The sequence below is a fragment of the Amborella trichopoda genome, chromosome 9 (genome assembly GCF_054954075.1).
Source record: "Amborella trichopoda isolate Santa Cruz 75 chromosome 9, AtrichopodaSantaCruz75HAP2 v2.0, whole genome shotgun sequence".
NCBI lineage: Eukaryota > Viridiplantae > Streptophyta > Magnoliopsida > Amborellales > Amborellaceae > Amborella > Amborella trichopoda.
The window spans coordinates 11,423,705-11,446,430 of record NC_142344.1 but is presented as its reverse complement, the minus strand read 5'-3'; the positions used below and the strand labels follow the sequence as shown (position 1 = coordinate 11,446,430).

Genomic DNA, 22,726 nt, shown 5'->3' with positions numbered 1-22,726 from the left:
TCTCCCATACATATAATGTTAAAAAGGTAATTTATCGTTGATGCAGACCACAGATAGCCTTACACAAAATACATTTTGAAAGAGAAAAGGCTTAGTTCGGGATGAGGAAAGGTTTCCTTGGTGAGATGGAGCGCCAGAAATAATGAGCTTACTGGTAGGAGAAAAGTGGATGGTTTGGGAATAAGTCATTAGCCGTACATCTTCCTCAGTCCAACTGAGCGGAATTCTAAGCCTCAACCATGATAATAAAAGGGAACATTCCATTCCATTATTCTATCATCACCATCATCGCTGTAGCATTTTTGCAATTAATTGAAGCTGGCTAAAATAAATAACTGTAGGTTCAGAATTCATAATAAGTTTTGACAAAATTTTATATTAGCTGTCTACCCAAAACAATCCAGCCTTTTTACCCGGGCATGAGACGGGATAAGATAAAATGTAAAGTTCTCATCCTTCTTTGACAAATTCCATTACTCTATATCAATGCAAATTATCTTCCAACTACTGAAACCAATTAGCCTTGCCAGTTCTCGAGAAGCAGGTATCAATGGCCAATCTTTTCTTTCTTTTCGAATGAAATATATCAGGAAATTTTCACTCATGAACAAAGATTGGCGAAAACCAGCAATGTCAAAATGTAATGTACATGAAACAGGGAGAGATGCTTTTCCCTCGTACCCATTTCGTCTAAATTACATTTTACAAGGACTTGCACCAAAACAATCCTCAAGGACATTCTACAATTTATCAGGCTGAAAGGTATAGAGATACTTTCACTCTCATGTAATACCAGGGATCGGTGAAGGGAGAGTACTCATCTGTAAAATCAGAGCCAAGAGGTCCCACTGGATTGGGCCAAGGATGAACCTATGTGGGATTCCTTGGAATAGTTTGATCTTGACTGTAACACAGCACCTAAGATTCATGGCTCTGAAGGGCCTCAATCGCATTCTTCCACTGCCACGCCCTTTGTTTTGCATCTTCAAACGACACCACTTTCTTCGGCTGAAGCATTAATGACAAAAAAATAAATGCATCAGTAATAATGATAAAATAGGTAAAGAGAAAGTATTGCATGTGTGCACTTAAAAGTTTCCTGCAGTTGTTTGACATCACCTAAGCTATCCACTGTTGACATTTGATTATTTGGCTGTGCCAACGTCTGCAAGCATGACTAAATAAGCTAAACCAAAAGATTTCATGCTCCCACTAGAGTATAATGTCCATTTACCCCAAGTAAAATCCAATGTCAGAGTAATTTTAAGACCCAAATATTTGGGGGTGTAAATTTTTCAACCTATGGACTAACCTCAATAAGAAACTTTTCCAAATTGCATTCTCTATGCACTTGAAAAAAATAATGTCTCAAGAATGAATAGAGACTGTCTATTTTGAAGGATGAGATCTAAGTGTCAAAAAACTAAAAATGAAAATTTTTACTTTTGAAAATATTAGTCTAGCAATTCTTGGTTGGTTTGTAAAGGTTTCATATTGAAAATATCCTCCCAAGTAGGTCTTGTGATGGAGGAAGTAGGTATACAGTAATGCTCCTGCAGAAAAGTAGCGTATATGCCCTCGTAAGCTAATTAGTAGGTGTACTGTCAGCATTTAATATATTTAACATACAAACAGTACATTAAATACTTCCAATATCCATATTTCAGGAATGGAGAGTTGAGATGAGCCGTTTTGCACTCATGTCCATCAAAATCTTTTGATGGAATTGGAATGGGGAACAACTCACCTCAACTTTAATTGACATCAGAGGGTCCAGGAGCATTTAACATACTTTTAGTCTTTAACCGCTATCATACTACACTTCTCAATAAGGGAAAGTATTAGACTCCAATGGACTAATGAAAACCATAGCTCGTAGGGCCGTGACACTCCAATGAAATGATGGATTGCGCAGAAAGTGTGTCCACCAGAACAGGACATGATCTCAATGGTTGTTCCCACACTTCACTACCATCAATCATTTAACCGGACTATCATGATGCCATTGGACAGGTTTTCCATACTCCAATGGAATACAATACGTACCACTTTCCCATATGTAAATGGCCCAACAAAGTGTGGAAATAAGTATACACCGTTAAGATTTTGAAATGAGAAGAGTTGGACACTTGGATGCTAAGGTCCTTGGGATTGTCAGACCAAATTATCGTTCCTTTCACCATCAGCTTGGAAGGGTCCACATAGATCAACTTGGGTTTGTCTGTGAGGATGAGCTGCACCTTCTTGCTAGAGAGCTTCTGTACTTTCTTCACCGTTGAGATCATAATCACTGACTCTCCCAGATCCAGAAATTGTTGCCTGTATAACATAGGGTATCATGTAAGAAAGTGCTTGATAGGATTGATGCGGTTTTTTGAACAAGTAAAGTTGAACACAAAAGTCAAATCAGCTTCAAATGGTTATTGCCTCAGTAGTCCACAAATCAGAGAAACTTGGTTTATGAAGATTGATCCTAATCATCCCATATAAATACCATATTTATGAAAAATCAGTGGAGACAAGTTCATCATCATGGAGATCACATAAATTTAGTGAAACTCACAAAAAATCAAACCAATATATATTGCGAGAAAAACACGCAAAATCGATCCTGTAAATAACACATTTATGAAAATCATCAGGGGCACGACTAATGGTTGTAAGATGCCAAGGGCTGCTATCGCTCCATACCATTTAGAATCAAAAGAATCAATTGAGGCAAGCTTAGCAATATGGGAATGAGACTCCACAGATGACGTGGCACCACCAGTGCCATCAAGGGAGGTGCTGTTCTGAACAAAACTGTCACCAACATGTGAAAGTCCCCATTCCAAATCTTCAACATCAGCATCGTCACTCTAAAAACAATCAATCACATTGGTTATCTAATTATAGTTGGACAAACACAGAAAACAGAATAGCAATGTAAAAGTCTACATGGATAACATCTGCATGTACACGCAGTAAAAAAGATACGTTGAACACAAAGGGATTCCTACTTTCAATGGTGTAGCAAGTTTTGGAGCAGGTAATGCACGTGGATTATTCCAGTCCACTCCCTTAAAGAAAGGGTGCCTTTTTAGGGCAGTATAACCACCAGGTCCAGCACCAGGTCTTTTCATGGGATCTATGTCCTGCAAAAAAGAGCATCAATGGATTCCATCAAAAAGTCTACAGTCAGCAAATTCATAATTGACATTCATAATCATTATTGACATGCACAAAAGTCGATTAATTACATTAATAAACGATGTCATATTCTCAAGCCGAAGATAGTTCCAGGAGCATATGCAGCCAAGTCTCAATTCTGCTTTTCTAAATAATTTGTAAATGAACCTTCATTAATGACCAAATTGATATACATGTATAAACAAAAGTTGGATTTTTCTACACAAAATTGAACCATGAAAAAGTAAAAAACTTTGTAACTCTAGTGAATACTCCATCTCTTGCCCGCTCATCCACCTCCTCATTATTGTCAAATGTAAGGTCAAATCAAGATCACTCATGGTGTATAAAATTTTCTCAAAATTTTGGGATAGTCCCCATGGGCGTCCTTTCCTGCTTTCCCATGCTATTAAATTGTTGGTATCACCTTGTATTTGTAGTTTTTTTCTGCTCAGCGTCCAAACACTTTATAACCATGTTAGGAAGGCTCATGACTCAGCCTACTTCAGACAGTAGGCGGTTGATAGACCTGAGGATGATAATAGAATGGAACCGGTGAACATTTATGACCCCCAATTTCTGCTTTCATACCCTTGTTAATGTTGTCAATGGTCAGGATTGTCCTCAAACTCACAGCCATCCAAAAGTCTGTACTCCAATAGGGTCATGCATGATCCATATTCTTTGAACTATAATTTGGTCCCAAGCATCCCAAGTAAGACCTCTTTAGATGGATTTGGCGGTACATACCATTTTAACTTCTTTTTTTTTCCCTTTTTTTTTTGGAGAACCAGTAACTTGTGACTACCCCTTTAGCAGCGGGGATCCATATCATGCTGTCTTCTTTCCTTGCTGAATAAAAGAAACCTTGGAGCTCATTCATCACTTTTGTTGGATCTTCAATCCCATCTTTCAAACCTCTTCTCATATTCAGGCCCCACAGTCTCTGCTTTCCCCGAGTTTGGGTTAGGCTGAACAAAGAAGGAAGCCTGTCCTTAATTGGCCCTGCATTTTGTCAGTAACAAAGCCAAAACTTCACTTCCCTCCCATTTGATACCTTTATCTCTTTTTCCTTATAAAGTTTTCCCTCACTTGATTTACCTTCTCCCAAATATTTCTTAATTGCCAATTAAGGTCTGATTGGTCTCCCGTATTTTCCTCTTCCTAACCGACTTTTGTTTTTTGCTGTGCATACTTGCTTCCAGTAAACCATGTCTATCCTCTGTTTTTTCAGATGCTCCATTCCATAGAAAATTCCACATTACCTTCACCCAGTGATTAATTGTGGAAATTAGGATAGAGACAATGAAATCGAGTATACTGAAAAATTAGATGCGGCAGGTTTAGTACAGGTGTCCAGCAAATGGTAAATACCCAACTGTCCAATTGCGCCAAATCCCTCAATAACACCAGCCACCCAGATTTAGGCCGAGTTATCTTCTGCTAACCCATCAAAAGCACATTCCAAGCTCTTGCCAGTTCTCTACTCTTACCATCTTGAACAGTGATTCTGATCATTTTTGTCACTAGAACATCAATTCCAAGGCCTGACAATGCTTACATCAATATCCTAAAATCATTTTTGTCACTTGAACATCAATTCCTAAGCCCCGATGAGTATCCCACATCCACACCTCACAGAGTTCAAGCCTTCAGCTAGATCCTACTCACAGGAGAGGAACCAGCTACCAAACCAATGCGTCATGTGCCTTCACAATGAGGCAACCACTGACCACCATTTTATACACCACGGGGTTGACTCTGTAGTATGGTCCAAGCTCCTCCAAGCTTTTGACTGACAATGGGCCACTCTAGCATCAGTCCCCCAACTCTTCACCACCTTCCTACCTCCACCGCTAGCCAAGATTGGTCAATTCTCTCCATATTGGTGACCTTATGGCAAATTTGAAAATAACAGAACCGCCGAAATTTTCAAGCACAGTTACCATCATCACAAACCCATAAAGATCAAATCAGGGCCAAGATAATCTTTTGGGGCTAGGGGGTATAGACGCCTGATAAACTTGGAAGCCTCTGATTTCCTCAATCGCTGGCAAAATATCATTGTCCCTCAATCCAACCCTCAAATCACATGTGCTGTCTGGGTTCCCCCCCCCCACACACACACCACCACAAAAAATGAAAGAAGGGGCCCAGTTCCCTTGAATCAAACTCCAATGGCTGCCCCCTTCGGGATCCCTGATCCTTCAAGCTTTGGGGGCGTTCTAAAGAATTCTGAAGGATAGCCCCTTCTCTCATTCTCAGGTTTTATAGCCCACACCGACTCCACCATGGCCCAGACAGTTGCCCTTTTAGAAGGCCTCAAACATATCCACCTGGCTTACATTACTAACTCCCAGCTTACAATTGAGGGTAACCCTAGAAATGCCATTGCATGTGCTTCAAGCAGTGTTCAAAGCCCATGGAGATCGGTGTCTCTTTGGCCGTGTATGCCTCTTGTGCAAGGTCTTCCAGGTCAGCTTCAATCACATACCAAGGAAAACCAACCACCTGGCTGACAGCCTGGCAAAGGAAGGGGAGCAAGTGGACCCACATCTCATAGCTCCTCCTCGTACATTAAAGTCACACGCTCCTCATCTCTTTATTTTCCTCTATCCTCTCACCTAGAATCCTCACTCTCATCACTCCGCACTTCTTCCTCTCTATCATCCCTTTTTCGTAAAGGAGCACGACAATTTTATGCTGCCATAAGCCATTGGTCATACATATTTAGGCAGTTGAATAGTAAACCCATTTTGTAAAGATCTCCCGAGCTGTGGGTGGCCTATTTTGTTTTTCATTCTTTTGTATTTAGGTTCATTTAAATAGTAATATGGTCTATTTTTCTTCCAAAAAAATATTGTTACCCCATTGGCCCCTTCTATGACCTTTTGAACTCAAACAACTACTTTGCATTATGAATGCCCTAATGCGGTGCTAAAAGCATCCGCAACAGAAGAAAACAAAAAAGGGGAGAAGTGTCGCCTTGCCTATGATCCCTAAAGCTCTAGAATAAGCCAATGGGAGTCCCATCAAAATATAGGCAGAAGCTTAATTGTTGAAGACAAGAGTGTGTGTGTTTGAGCGGGAACAGGTATAATTGCCAGCTAGAAGTTGCCTAGTTTGGGAGTGTCACAAGGGCGCACCAACACAAAAAATATATAAAACTAGAGAAATTTCAAAAAACAAAAGATTAATTCTACTATTGTATAATGCAATTATAGTGAACTTTTCTCAAAAAAAAAAAACAAGTAATCGATTTTTTTTGAAAAAAAATTAGATGCAAAATTAATATATTAGAAATATCTTTAATTAATAAATTTAGTCAAATGAAAATTAAGAGAAATAACTCATTTATTTACTTGAGCCTTCTCTTATACAAGTCTTCTTATTTTTTAATATGTTAACTCCATTAAGCTAAAGTGAGTACAAAGGGAAAATAAGGAGGGGGACTGGATACCCACACAAGGGTTCCGCCCAAAAAATAGGTTACCCACAGACGCTAGCTCAGATAGGCCAAAAAATGATTTACATCACTGATTTGCAACCATAGAGGGGATCAAAACCATGCTGAGATAGGAATACCAAGCAAAAAATATTCCCTAAGAGTGAATCAGGTAGGCATGAGATAAGGTTGTGGCTGCCTTCGCTAAGGCATCAGCTTCACCATTTGCTTCTCTCCATAAGTGGTTCTTCGAGATTTGTAGAGTCCCATTGAGATAACGAATTTCCTCAAATATGCTGTCGAGTCTCTAAGCATGGGGCTGAGCCTGAAGCCCAGGATATCACACTGAAAGAAGCACCCTCAATGGTTAAAGAATGAATTGAAGTGAGGTCGAATTTTCTGAGTCCTTCCCGGAGAGCTGAAGCTTCCACAACAGTGGAATCTGAGATGCATATAGGGATGGAAAAGGAACAAAGGATATTGTTGTCATGGTCGCAGAACAAGCCACCAATGCCTGCAAGGCCAGGGTTTTCGAGAGAACACTCGTCAAAGTTCAATTTAAATTGGCCTTCTTTTGGTTTTCAATTTAAATTGGACTTCTTTTGGTGGTCTCCAAAGGGAAGAGCGAGGGAGCCTTTGAGGTTTTAAGAAGAGAATGGCCCAACTGTGGAGAAAATCAGAGTGGCAGAGGTTTTTGAAGTGCTTGTGAGGGGTTGCCCAGAAAATGACTGCTTCTTTAATCTTTTCTACTAGAGCTTCCAAGGAAGATTTTTGGCTTCGAAATATTCTGGCCTTTCTCTCATACCAGATTACCCAAAAAGTCGCAGCCACCGATGCTTTCCACAGCAGGGTACCAGCTTCGTGCCACGGGGTTGAGAAATTTGAGCTACCATTGGAATAACTGAAGGAATTCAGCCCATAGTGACGAGGCCATCTTACAGTGGATGAAAAGGTGAGCATTGCTCTCCTCTACTTCGGTATACATAATGCACCTGTTTTGGATTTGGAGTCCCTTTCTTTGTAGTTGGTCCACTGTGAAGGCTCTCTCAGAAGCACATATCCAATTGAAAAATTGAATCTTGGGGGGGACGAGAGGGATCCATGCTTTAGTCACAATAGAGGAGGGAGTGTGGGTGGGCTTGAGATGAGTAAAAGGAGGTCCCCAAGAAGTTTCCCAAGTGGATTGGGGTCTAAATGAGGCTGTCCTGTCCCTGGTGAGGCAGGAAAATTGAGCCTAGAGTGTTGGAAAGGGTTGTAAAGTCATGACATTTAGAGTTAGAAAGGGATCTTCTAAAGATGGGGCTCCACACCCTCCTGTTACCCACCAGCTGAAAGTAAGATTCCACTGTTGCACTAGAGCACGGTCCAGCAAGAACAAGCTGGAATGGAGGTCCTTAAGAGGTGTATCATCTAGCCAAGGATCAATCCAGAAGCGAGTTTGTGGGTAAGAGCGCAAAATAGATTCCCAGATACCAGAAGTATTGCTGTGAGCTCGTCTGGACGGGACCCAAGAGGGGTCAGAGCTCCGGTATTTGGAGTTGATCATTTCCTGCCATAAGTGGTTGCTTAGGGTGGCTGAACGCCACCACCATTTCCCAAGTAAGACAAGATTATTGTCTTTGAGATTGCATTGCCCAGCCCCCCTAGAGATTTAGGTTTGCAAACGTTAGTCCATGGATGAGATGAATTTTCCTATCACCATTACTTAGACCACAAAAAATTCCTCATTAGCTGCTCCAAACGGTGAGCCACCGAGGCTGGCATATAAAGTAACGACATCTGACAAATAGGGATGCTCGAAAGTGTGGCTTTAACCAAGGTAAGATGACCAGCCAAGGATGAAAATCTGCCTTGCCATCCCGCCGACCTTCGGTCGAATTTATTTATGATGTTGCCCCATAGATTAAGTCGCAGGTTGACTAAACAAAGAGGGAGTCCCAAGTAGGAGGAAGGCAAATCATCTGAGAAGCAACCCCAGCTGGATGCGAGAGAACTTACTATGGAGGGATCAAGAGCCACACCGATCATCTTAGATTTAGCCATATTCACCCTAAGGCCCGTTGTCATCTCAAATAATTTGACGTAGAGGTGAAGAGTATCTAGTTGCTCCTAGGCAGCCTTGCAAAACAGCAAGTTGTCGTCGGCATATTGGAGGTGAGAGATCAGCGGCCTGAGTTGCTGATTTTGAAGCCTTGGAGCAAGCGAGCCTGGTATAAACGCGAAATTGATAATCGCGTACAAGAAAGGGCAAAGGGGGTCTCCCTGGCAGAGTTCCCTAGAGGAAGGAAAGAAGCCTTATGGGGAACCATTGATTAAAATAGAGAAGTAAGGGCCTGAAATACAGCCTTTGATCCAAGCTCTCCACCTCATACAAACGATAGTTTCATCAAGGATGGACCAATCAACATGGTCATAGGCTTTCTCCTAGTCGAGTTTGATAATTAAACCGGGCAATTTTGCACGGTGCCTAGAATAGATAGCCTCATTAGCGACAAATGCTCCATCTAGAATTTGTCCATCTTTTACAAAGGCTCCTTGTGTAGGAGAGATCATCGAGCTTAGGACCTCTCGCAGTCTAGAGGCAAGAACTTTGGAGAGAATCTTGTATGAGCTATTGATCGGACTAATGGATCTGAAATCTTTGAGTTCTTTGGTACCTTCGACTTTAGGGATGAGCGCAATGAAGGTTCATTCATAGCACGATGAATAATCCCTTTAGTATGGAATTCATGGAAGAAAGAAAGGATATCCCCTTCAAAAGTATCCCAAAAAGTCTTAAAAATGGCAACCGGGAAACCATCGGGACCCGGGGCCCGGTCTTGGCCAAGATCAGAAATGGCCTTAAGGATCTCTGATTCTTCAAAGGGTCGCTCAAGCAAGGTAGCAGAGATGGGGGGGATGTACTGAAAAGTAAGGTCTGCCAAGAAAGGTCTCGGGCCCTGAGGTGCCACAAATAGTTTCCGGATAAATTTGATAATTGCATGTTCAATATGGGGTGCTTGGTCAAGCACAGTTTTGTACACTCTAATCTGAGTAAATTGTGTTGTCCCTCCTCCTGCAAGTAGCTATTTTGTGGAAAAAACCAGTGTTGAGGTCGCCATGTTTCAACCATTTAACTCTGGATCGCTGTGCCCAAAAGATCTCCTCTTTCTTTAATAGTTGGAATTCGAACTCGGCATGGGATCGACATGATCTCTCATGATCCGCTAGAGGGTGTGGAAATCTCCATATTTTAAGACTAGGAAACTCCAGATTACTGGATTTTACTTCCCCAAAGTCTCTCTAATGCTCAGGTGTTGGCTTCTTCCCATTTCACCTCTCATCCACCATTTCATTTTTCTTCATGAGTAGAAGGCCCTAATTGGGCTTTCTTCCCCGCTTAATGCCATCATCCCCCTCCCCCCCCCCCTGCTATTTCTTCTTCTTTTTTTAACTGTCCCTTTCTACTTAGGTGAAGCTTAACAGAGGCCACTCTTCAATTATGCCCTTTGGCTCCACCATAATTATCATTTCTCTCTCCCTTATGGACTCCTCTTAACTTTGTCTTTAAAGGCCATTGCCGCAACCTCTCACATGGTAGCTGCATTTCATTTGAGAAACAATTTTTCTACGCTGTGTTTCTATCATCTTGTTCTGAGCCTTGCTCTCAACCGCGACCCATCCAGTTTTCCCATCTTCCAGTACAACAGCCCTCGGACTAATGAAGTCAGGACACACCACACAAAAGAATACCCTTGAGCAATTTCTGTTCTTTGCTCTCAACTGCGACCCATCCAGTTTCCCATCTTCCAGTACAACAGCCCTCGGACAAATGAAGTCAGGACACACCATACAAAAGAATACCCTTGAGCAATTCTGTTCTTCAAACTCGAATGCATATACGTTCCATACTTCAGTTATTTTGAAGTACACACTTATTCAGATATTTCTTAAACTTCCAATAAGTGTTCTGTTTTTCTCAATTATCAGATATTCGTATTATCAATTTATTAAAGAATCAGTAAAACCATTATACAGCAAGAAATGACTAGCTTGGGGGTTGGGTGAGTCAAACATAGTCCCAAGATCATGAACTACTCATGCAACAAAATTTGTTTCCCCTCTTTCTTCCTTGAAACAAACTGTCCCTATACACGTGCATGAAATAATTAACAGACATCGAAGGAAGACATCTGAACATGGAATGCACTCTGGACAGAAAGAGCAGCCACAGGGCAAAGAAAACACAAAAAGAATAACCACAAGTTATATGGCAATAATCAAACTCTCAGAGAGTAACGACAGTCATATGCAAAGATGACCAGCCAGAAGAACCATCAATTACTTTGTTGGGAAAGCAGAGATTCAGATTCAAGACCATATCAAATTAGCAAGATGTTATTTGCACCCTAACCAGTAAACTAAACTGCAGACCTGTAAATCCTTAAGCAGTTCCCATTTTATGTTATAAACACAATGGTGACATCTATATGCAAGATGTATAAGAGTATTAAACATTAAACTGAATTATGATTTGGATGAAGATCTGAGCTTTTGCGCGTAGAACTTTTTGGCCGTAATAGCAAAAATATGCTAATGCAAGGACCTCAAAACAGAAAAGGCTCAATTAATAAGGAAACCAAGTCAAGACACTCCTCTTACAAGTAACTTATCAATAATGTCCCTTGCTTCAGCAGAGAAATAGTCTGGAAATTGGAAGTCCCTCGATATTATCCTTTGGAAAATAAGCCACTCACTTCCATCTTGAAAAGGAGAATTTCCTGAAAGCATTTGGTACAAGGTGCATCCAAGCGCCCAAAGATCATTCCTGTTCCAAAATATGAACACCTGAAATGTGATGGGAACTAAAACAAGATATCCTAACATTCACCAGAAAGCAAAATAAGACATTTTTCCCCTACCCAATAGTTGCAGGAGCAGAGTTGAGGACCTCAGGAGGGACATATGCAGCTGTTCCCACAAAGGTACAAGCCTTCTCATCTGCATACATTCAGAGAACATATTGTTTAAAATGACCATTACATTGAACTCAGGAATTCCATTAAAATATAATTGTACACTATGAACATAGAAAAGTTGTCGTCATAGGTGTCATCAATGTCCAGTCAAATAAAGTAGAGTGACAGAGCAAGAGTAGGACCAATCACTTGGGTCAATCATTGTTCTGGGAACTCCCATTTTCATTCCATCACTGCCCATCCTTTGATTGGGTTGTGTTGACACTTACTTCGGTTCTTCCTCTATGTCATTTTGATTATGGAATACTTTCCCAAAATACCAAATTCATCACACAAACTGATTCATATAGAAGTATCAAAAGTCTTACTAGATGTTGGAAGGACATTAATCTGGCTATCCTTCATTGGCTTCACGCTACCAAAATCAGCAATTTTAATATGGCCTTCAGCAGTAAGAAGCAAGTTCTCTGGCTACTACCAAAATCAGCAACTTCAATATGGCCTTCACTATAAATTCTAAATGACTAATGTAAGGTTTACAAATAACATAAATTACCTTAATATCCCGATGAATTAATCCAACACCGTGTAAGTATTCTAAAGCATCCACAACTTCCGCTGCATAAAAGCGTGTCTCATCTTCTGTTAGACGACGTTTCTGTACAACATTGAGTATTTTAGGGTGTGTCAGTATGGAACACGAACTTAATGAGTGTTCGTGCTTAAGGAAGGTATTATTCTTTTCTTTTCTTTTTCCTGCAAAACTCACCCTTGTTATTTGATCAAATAGTTCACCACCATCACATGATTCAAGTGCCATGTCTTGATTGCACAAATTAATGGAAACATGTTAGACAATGAATAAAAGTAGGCCAATAACATCAGGACTACAATATACTAAACAGAAATTATATATGCAAATGATACAGGTATTCATAAGAGATTGTGTGCTAAATAAAATGTAAAAGAGGAAAAGACGGTCAGCAGATAGGCATACACAAGGAATAGGTGTCTTGAAAAGTGAAATAGAGTCTTATGATTCCAGGATGGTCCAACTGATCCAGAACAATGCGCTCCATCTTGACATATGCAATTTTGTTTTCTTTAGTGATGAACTTTTTGTCCATTATCTTCAAAGCATAAATCTGTCGAGTGTCCTTCTTCTTTGCCTTAACAACCTGTTTTAGAAAGAATTTGTGTAAAAATTACATTAAGATGAAAATGCTAATAAAAAAAACGGGAATTTCACCAGAAGAACACAAGTTCATTGGGATGACAAATAACAGCAAGCTTAGATGTATCATAAAAAAATCATCTCATATGTTCCACACCTATAATGTATCTAGTCCCAAACAATAGAATTGTCTAATGCTTCTGATACTTAAATTCAGACCTATGACAGGGAAGTCGTCAGAGCTCTAACAGGTAAGTCATAATTAATAATTTTCATTCAACATCAAAAGAAAGGTAGCAACAGAGCCTTCTACGCATAGTGTCCCTTCCCTTCAATGTAGTCTTAATGCTAGCCCAAAATAATTCAAATTCCAAATGTCATAAAGGAAAAACAATGGGACTGCTTCACAAGCAAATATCACAAAAACTACTCAGAGATCAAACAGATATACCAAAATGATTCACTTGGAGCATCCTTATCAAACACCATTTTCTGCATAGCACATGAAATTAATCCTTGGGAAACTTTTACACAATTCCATAGTTCCTAATTCTTAAAAGGTTTCCTTACAAAGAAGAAAAGAGAAGACTATAATGAAGGCAGAAAATTAGACCTCCAATTTTCAAAGACCATTAAATGATTGATATCCAAATAAAAAGCATTCAAAAACCTTTTTTATCCATAAAAATATTTTTTTAAAATAATCAATCAAAACAATCCTTGTGAGAAGTACATAGTTCTCAAAAAAGCATAACAAATCAACTATGCTAGATAGGATGAACAACTATGAGTCTATTGAAGAACAACATTCATGATTAAGAGAACGCCGAAATATAATTGTAAAGACAAATATCTGAAAATAGTAAGCAACCCATAGCTAATGTAAATATAGAACCGCAAACACCCAGAGCATTGTCTATTTCAGTTCCCGTAAAGAACCTCCACGCAACCCAATCAAATGTCCAGTTTAATCAGCATATCCAAGCATTTCAAGTTCCACATAGGAAGCAGAAGATCCTGCATGTGGGATAGGAGAAATATGGTCACTAATCTTGCATCATTATGACCAAATCATGTAGCAGACATGGATGAGTTCCTTGTTTAATAAAAAACAACCTCTCTATAGTATACACATTTAGGAGCTCCATAAACTTACAGAGAACCAGAAAAATTGACCAAGACTGCTAAGAAGAGTTTCCCAAAGATGCCCCTTCAACATAGAAGTTCATTCAGGTTGATAAAGGGGCCCAGCATATCTTTTTATGATAATCATAGTTCAAAAAAGCGGACCGCCCAGCACCTAGACGGTCCAGAAGGCCTGGGCACATCGCCCAGGCCTAGGCGGCCAAATTGGGCAGTGGTCCCTGAGCGACCGCCTAGGCGGTACAGAATCCGCTTAGGCGGCCGCCTAGCGCCTGCACCCTGCCCAAAGGAGGAAAAACTTCTTCTTCTTTTTTTTCATTTTTTTCAAAGATATAAAAGTTAAGAATGATAGCTTTTAGGTTCATTTGAACCCTAAACACACCAGAACCCCTTTTAGAGTAATAGAAACCTTCAAAAAACTACATTTCATTGGATCGAATCATCGAAATGTTTCTCAAAGTTTGGAGTTCAAGCAACCAAAGTAAGTGCATTTTTTCGATTGCTTGTTTTATTTTGAGATGTCTTCTTCAGAAGTTAGTCGGAGTGGAGATCTGGGTTGAAAATATGGATGCAACCCGAATCCAAATGACAAATATTGCGTTCGATGCAATTTTTGTGAAAAAGATACAAAAGAAGGCATAAACCGGTTTAAGAAACATCTTGCCGCTATTAAAGGGGATGTTGCCCCTTGTAAAAATATTCCTGAAGCTATCAAGGAGGAGATTAAGCAATTTTTAAGTTATGGAAAACAAAAACAAGAACAAAATCTTTGTCATAGATATATTTCTGCTACTCCTAGAAAAAGTGATCCGGGTTGGAAGTATGGGTACAACCCAAAACCAAATGATAAAAAGTGTATAAGGTGTCATTTTTGTGAAAAAGATACCAATAGGGGTATTAGCCGATTCAAAAAACACCTTGCTGGTGTTAGAGGCAATGTTGCTTCTTGTACAAAGGTTCCTGAAGCAGTTCGAGATGAGATTAGACAACTTCTGAAGTTTGAAGAATCAAAAAAGGATGGAAATAGGCCCTGTTCTATGGAAGTATCTTCTCTAGTTTCTAGTCAGAGTGGAGATCCGGGGTGGAAGTATGGTTATAACCCGAATCCAAGTGATAAAAATCGTATTAAATGTAATTATTGTGGAAATGATACTAATGGGGGCATTTACCGGTTTAGAAAACACCTTGCCGGTATTACGGAGGATGTTGCCCCATGTAAAAAAGTTCATGAGGCTACCAAGGAGGAAATTGTACAATATTTGAGTTCAAAGGCACAAAAAAAGGGGTAGAGCAACCAAGACTCCTAGGGCCTCATCTGCTTAGACTGCACATACTAGTAAGAGGAAGGTAGAAGAAGAGGAGGAGGCAGAGGCAGATTCAGAAGAAACAAAAGAGGATGAGCGTTATATTAAAAAGGGAGATGACTCTGATGATGATGGCCTTGACTCTGATGCATATGATGAGGCTTGCACTATTAATATTCCTTCTGATGATGATGATGGTGATGATGATGATGACTGAAGACTCTTGCCTCTTGGTGCTGACTGCTGAGTGTTGAGTGTTGAGTCTGTTGACTGTTGTGTTGAGTCATGAGTGTTGACTTTTGTTAGACCGTATATTTTTTAAATTTCTGTTTATTTCTGTTGTGTTGAGTGTTGACTTTTATATCCTACACTTGTATGGTTTTACAGTTTACTGTTTTAACAATATGGATTATCAAAATTCTCTTATCGACTTCTATCTTTTTTTTCTTTTTTTTTCAACTTGAAATATGGTATATTGGGATTTTTACTTTTTTTTCAACTGGGCAGCCGCTTAGGCGCTAAGCGGCCTGGGGGGACCTGCCTAGCGCTTTTTGATACACTAATGATAATGATACCTTTGATGGACAATGAAATATGCACCGTTATGTGGACCTTCTCCTCCAAATTTCAATACTTATTGACTTACAAGGAGGGATGAGAACAATAACCTCCTTGTGTCTGCATGAAAATTCTACTAAAGCATTACTAAAGCATCAATTCACCACAGTTGAATTGCCTTCATGATGTTTCAAAGTATGAACATGACTAAATTCCTGTAAAGAAATGAAGTGGATAGCGGCATGCAACTGATGAAACATCCACGTCTAACAGAAACTTCTCATCTAGTCCCCGTAAAGAGATTAGTTTCCAATTTTCCATCCAAGTACGGTTTGAATGCAAGTGTTGAACCATCAACCGCAAACAAACATTCCTCACATAAATATCCAGCTATATCTCAATTGCCTATTAAAAGACACAAAAACAGTTTGAAGTAGGCCCTTCCCTACCAATTTCCAAGCACATCTATCATCATTTTTAGGCCAAAAAAGGTCTGTCTCGCACTAATACAAGCCAATAGAGATAAATTCAACATAACTTGCCATAAAAGCACTAAAGTTTTTAGGGTACTGTATAGTTGCCAAATCCTTTAGGCTCAGACATGAATAACAACAACAATGACTTTATTTCAACTCGTCCGTTAGAAACATTACAAATTGTTAATGGAAAAATTGCAGAATTACCACACGGTCCTAAGTTTTCAAAATTTCACATCCAAGTCCTACATTTTCATAGTCTTTTTTATTCCACTTTTTCCCCAGTTTGATGTTGCAAACATAAAAATCTTTTTCTTTTCTTTTTTTTTTGAATCCTCAAGCAGTTCAATGCCTTGGATATCAAAATGCCTCATTTTTGGGGTCCGATATTGGAAGCGTCGGAATGACCCATACTTAGATGTATTTCTTTTTTACATATGGACTAGTCCGATGTCTTCAACATTAAATCATATTTTTAAAAAAATGAAGCTGGTCCAATATCTCCAACATTGGACAACTCCTTATCTCCTTTTTTAATATGCCGAACACATCACTTTGTATGTGTATCGCCATATGGTCAACCCCCATATCATGGCATAGTTTGTTTTGTTTTTTTTTTGGAGAAATGTCATGGCATACAGTTTGTTACTTTCTTATTACCCACCATTGCATTTAAAGAAAAGGGAATAATAGGCTATTCGATGTTGGAGATAATGGACCGCCCCATTTTTTTACTTCAAATCCCTTCAATATTGGAGACATAAAACCAGTCCATACATAAAATCTAAGTATTGAGCAGTCCGATATTTCCTGAATAGTCTGACGTTCCCAATAGCGAATCACCTATAGATGAGGCAGTCCGATATCTTGGGCATTGAACTGCCATAATATTCACAAAAATAAAAGACAAAAATGTAAGCAATTCGAAATTGAACTGGAGGCAAGCTTGGAATTAAAAAACATGAAAATATAGTACCTGGGGGTAAAATCATGATAATTTAGGACAATGTGGTAATTCCACAAATTATTTTCCAGCCTGTAAATAACTTGTCCATCATTATTTAGAGAAAAGGCATTAAAAAGTTGGAGAGCATTAACATGACATTTATTACAAATTATTATCACATCGACATTTGAAACACACACCCATATTAAAGAATCATCCGCCAGAATAATAGGCACATGGTTTTCTCTTCTTTTTTTCTTTCTTTTGTTTGAAAAATAAATAGGCACCAGGTATATGCTTTTAAATTCTTAATTATTAGTAGTGATAAAATCCATTGTTCGAGGATATGCCACCGTAAAGTTTGGCTGGGTAACCCTTTATCAAGTGGATTGAACAATAAGTGCAACAAAAGCACCCATATAAGTGGGTAGTGAAACACAAAAGATTGGGTTCGAAATTTAAATCTCCACCAATGCCCATAAAAGTTTAATCCAAATAAAATTCATCTTTTATACTCAGAGATTTGGGAGGATTAGAACACCTCCAAAGGCTTCGCCCCACTGCTGGGGGATGAAAAAAAATGCCCTCCAACTGTGATATTTTTTATCCCACAGGTGGAGAAAGCTGTAGTGGAGCCTAGGCCAATGCAGCTGGGCAGGCTTCTAAGCCATCCTACTAAAGGTGAACCCATCCCAGGCAGATTTTGATTGCCTCATTTTGAAGCAGCAGGATGGTATTCTAGGCGGCTGCTTTTTACTTAAATAGGATGAATATAGATATGTACTAGTTTTCCAACCATTTAATTGACCAGATCTTCATATCTTCTCTATTGTACATAGATCCAACAAATTTTCAACCAGGGACAACTTTAGAGGTAATTGTGCTTAGGAAAGAACAGTAAAAGGATGGGTGACCTCCGGGGAAGCCCCTATGCATCCTTTGTGTATGCAAATCAAGGAAAGGAACACCCTCTTGATCCAACCACCTAATCCATTAAAAAACTAACAATTCCAAAGACTGAACTCTAGGAAAACATTTATTTTTCTTGCTTATTCAATAATATGTAACATGATTACAAAATTTCAACCACAATTAATAAATAACCAGATCTCTTGATATATAAATGGCTGCTCCTAATGAACCATGTGATGAATTAAGGCATTTCCAGACAGAAAAACCATCATGAAGCATCAAATCAGGACCAACACCTTATGATCAAAATTTAATCAAGAAAGCTAACAATATTGGGAGGAAAAGTGGAACATTCATTTTACAATACGAATTTAATTTTTAGCATTTGTGTTCCAAATGTTATCCCATGTTTTATTTACAAAGAACTCTTTTTCGTTGTAGTTTCATTTTATTCTTATATGTTTCTACGATGGCAAGCTGATTTTCATTTTCCCATTGAAGTTGTTACTATTGGCTTGGAACATCTAATGCTGAACAAATTTAGGGGTAGGGCTCCAAATTTACAAAGAATAGCCATTGATATTCTTAGCCAGACTAGCAATGCAAGTGGCACAAACTCAATTAGAGTGCAACTGAATTCAGACATAGAAAGAAAAGGAATAGATTGGAGCATACGAAGCTCAATGACCTAGTATGCTTTTGCAAAACTCAAGGCTGGGCTACACATAAGTGAAAAAGATATCATTCTAAAATTCAATATCTTGATACGTAACATGAATCATTTGCGATTCGTCTCGAGTACGAACACTAGCTGCATGAAATGCTTTGTGCCACTACACAAAAATTTCCTTTTGTGGGACATGGGTGAACCTAGAGTACAAAAGCCAGTTGATTCAGACTCAATTGATTTGGGAATGGATTGTGCTGTTGTGAAGGACCATGTATTCTGAATGGAAATTAGGAACTTAAAGTTGAAGTGGAGAGAGCCACTGTCTGGGGATCCAACAAGGGCCCTAGGCGCAGCCAAGGCAAGATGGTAATACTGGCTAAGTGTTATCTTTCATTTCCAACGAATTTTGAACTCTATAAAGCAAGGTAAGGATATGAAATACTAAACACTAGTCATTTTTTCTTATGGAAAACAAAGTAATGAGTGATCTTTTTCTAATGGTTAAACGAAGAAGATTTTGATCACTCTAGTTAGTATGAGTTTGAGTCCATTAACATGAAGTATTAAATTTTAGGTCTTTTAAAATTTCGTCAAAGACTAGTAAGAAGGAACTGATATGCAGATTCCCAATCGAAACACTTAAGAAGCTCAATAAAGTGAAGCTGCATTGAATTTGGCCAGTTACGCGAGGTAAAGCATCCTGAGGCGCTCCCCTCCTCGGTATGGTTAGAGGTTACGAGGTTAGGCTTTAGTTTAGCTTAGCTTCACTTGATAAAGGAGCCCCGATATTTAAATATGTGAAGACCAACTAACCTGATGGGTACTTCTGATAAATATCGTCTCAATTCATTCCATAATTCCAACTGTATGTTAAACAATCATATCCGATACCCAGCTCAATATCCCCAAGTCATGAGGAAGTTGATGCCAAGCTTCAAAACCCACAACTAGACTAGTAGATCAAAGATATACAACTTTTGGGGAGAACCAGTTGTGTATCAAAAATTGATACAAAGAAAAAGCAAGCACAATATTTCAGAAGCTGTTACTATTTGCTGGGTACATCTGATGGCTGAACATACTTAGGGTTTTCCACTTTTGTCTGAACATATTTAGGGTTTTCCACGTTTGTGATCAAACCAAAGCGCAATTCCCCAAAATCCCAAAATTATACAACAATACAGTGCAATGCAAAAAAAAAAAAATCAAACAAGCAAAAAAACCATGGAGAAAAGGAAATTTTAGAAGAGAAAACAGCCCTAAGAAAAGCATAAAATAAGAAACCCCCCCCCCCCCCCCCCCAACCTCGCAATAAAAAAAAACAGAGAAAAAAATGAAAATAGGAATGTTGAAGAAGAAAACCTAAATTTGAACAAGACCGAGGCTTCAAACCTAAACGATGAAAATTAAAACCAGAAACAAAGCAGAGGGAATAAGGGATAATTACCTTAGAATAAGATCCGACGCCATACAACTTGCCAAGCTCGAATTCATCGATTCTGAAATGCTCCTGAGGAGCTCTGAAAGTAAAACTCCTAGACCTTTGAACGCCATTATTGCTATTACCAACACTGTTACAAGAAGAGGAGGAGGCATCTCTCCGATGTTGCAGAGTGAGCTTGGATTGAAAGTCCTTCTCCATGGTGTCTTCTTCGTCTTCTTCTTATGCCGCAGCAGGCGATCAACATCATCCCTCCCCCTAAACCCTACTTTCATTCATTCATTTCAACTGAGATTCGACTGCGGACTTTGGTCAAAGAACAGGAACAGGAAAAGGCGAGCCCTGAAAAAGCCGGAATAAAAAAGAACAAAAAAGGAAAGAGAGCAGAGAAGAGGCAGATATACAGCTGAAGGGAGAGAGAAAGAAAGCGGTCCTCGTTTGTTTTGTGCGAGAGTAGAGAGAGAAAGAGGAGTTGCAGAAGAGAGATGGAGAGAGAGAGATATAGGGATGGAGAGCACATGGGCGTGCAATCATGGCGGGGGGGATCGCAAGGAGCCTTGACCCGGCCAAAAAGCGCGCGCCCACACTCCTATCATTGGAACACTGCCACCCTATGAGTGAGCCACTTCTCTCTCGATTCTTTCCTCTCTACTTCTCTCCCTATTAAGGGTGAACATGGACCCGGACCCGACTCGTACCCGAATAGTGTACCCAACACAAGGGTTTAGGTCCAATATTTGGATAGGGGCCGGGCTTAAAATCTGGATCCAAATAGTATTTGGGTTGAAATTTGGGTCCGGGCTTAAAATCTGGATCCAAATAGTATTTGGGTTGAAATTTGGGTCCATATGGACCTTACCATGCTCGTAAACCATTGGAGATAAAATACTTGAAGCCCTATTCGTTTGGTTGTATTAAAAATTATATACAATAAGAATTTGTAGTCATTTTTAACTATTAAACCACATACTTCAAGCCCCATTCGTTTAGGTGTATTAAAGATTGTATACAATAAGAATTTACAGTCATCTTTAACTGTTAAACCACAATTCAGATTGCTTGAAATCTAACGGTGGATGCCGTAAGCTTGTTACCTGAGTATATGATGTAAAAAAGGTACAAATAAAAAAAGAAACTCTTAGTGAGGGTAGCAATAGACCCGACCAGACATGAGACCCGACGAGATAGACCTGGGACCCAATAGATATGGATATAGATTCAACTTTTGTACCTGACGGTTCGGATCCGAGTCCAAATCCTTGATGAAGCCAGATATAACTGGACTCAACCCGTTGCCATCCCTATTAGTCTCTACTTTCTCTTTTTACTTCTTCTCTACCCAGTAACTCTCTTGTATGCTCTCTCTAAGGGATTGCCTCTAACAATATCTTTCTTTGCAATGTTTTCCATATGTAACACACCATTGTTTTTCCGTAACACATTAAATTTCTCTCTCACTTTTTTCAATGCTCAATTTTTTTCCTGGTCTTCAATCCACAAAATTATTATTTTTCCAATATATACATTTTAAAAAATATATATTGATTATTAGATTTAAAATTAAATGGTTAAGGACGTGTTACTGTTTAGACATAATGTCCCAAACAAAATTTCTTGAATATTATGAGATACTTTCATCTATTAGATTTTACATCTAATGGCTATAAGTGATTATGACATCCTTGTACTAAAAACAAATGGTATTATATTATACAATCAAAGTATAAAGCTAATGCCCTAAATAATTAAAGTAAGACACACCTTCAAATAGTGTCAAAAGTTGTAATTTTAATGTCGAAAATCTTTATAATAGCCTGAAAATTTATTTTTATCTCTAATTATAAAAGTTAAAGCTTCAAAAATAAGTGTAGATCAAGTGAAAATTTATTTTTATCTCTATGAACAGTTTGAGAATCTTGAAAATTGACGATCTAAATAATGCATTATTATCGAGACTTAAATTCCTCTGTTTTAATGTCCATGTATCTAAGGTGGAGATGATTGGATTTGAGAGTTTTTCAAAAAAGCTTTTTATGGTTGATTTTTGAGGTGCATCTTTGTTCGATTGTTTAGGGCCTCAACCTTCTATAAACTTTTTTTCTTTAAATATTCCTTTCTCCAATAAATTAAATGTCCAACTACGTAACAGCAGGTCTCTTATTCATTTTCTCAAGCAAAATTTTATATAAGCTTGCAGTCTTAAAATGTAGAATTAAGGTAAAAATCTATTGGCAAAAGGTTGTTTTAATGTTGAAAAAACCTCTAATTGATCATCTTAATGTCGAGATGTATGAATATATCCAAAACAAGACAATACCAAAATACATTTTAAAAATAATATATTATTTAGCTTTAGATTAATATAAGAACAAACTAACATTTAATCTTGAAAAGAAAATTTATTTTGAAGCCCATTAGAAGAATGGATCCACACCAGGAAATCTCACTGTGGTTGTAAGCGTTACAAAAGCTTCGATCTCCTTCCAAATTCTAATAAGAGGACCAGAAGTAAGAGAAGGGAACAACCACGT

General features: G+C 38.7%; 1 protein-coding gene across 7 annotated transcripts; it reads right to left on the bottom strand.

Annotated features, from left to right (window-relative positions):
* Window positions 1–299: 299 nt before the first annotated feature.
* On the bottom strand, window positions 300–20,830 carry LOC18424293 (3-phosphoinositide-dependent protein kinase 2). 7 transcript variants are annotated; one of them, XM_088845766.1, is made up of 12 exons: window positions 20,202–20,830; window positions 13,685–13,762; window positions 12,569–12,749; window positions 12,341–12,393; window positions 12,128–12,229; window positions 11,940–12,042; window positions 11,515–11,593; window positions 11,255–11,420; window positions 3,000–3,134; window positions 2,692–2,858; window positions 2,047–2,319; window positions 300–1,008 (listed from the first exon to the last, which is right to left on the bottom strand). In XM_088845766.1, exons 3-12 carry the CDS (start codon window positions 12,696–12,698, stop codon window positions 783–785), a joined length of 1,434 nt encoding a protein of 477 aa, XP_088701892.1. In that variant the 5' UTR covers window positions 12,699–12,749; window positions 13,685–13,762; window positions 20,202–20,830; the 3' UTR covers window positions 300–782. The 7 variants fall into 7 exon arrangements, with proteins under 7 accessions (XP_088701892.1, XP_088701894.1, XP_088701895.1 ...); XM_088845768.1 differs by having other exon boundaries at window positions 2,097–2,319; XM_088845769.1 differs by lacking the exon at window positions 20,202–20,830 and adding an exon at window positions 17,203–17,272 and having other exon boundaries at window positions 2,097–2,319.
* Window positions 20,831–22,726: the final 1,896 nt, after the last annotated feature.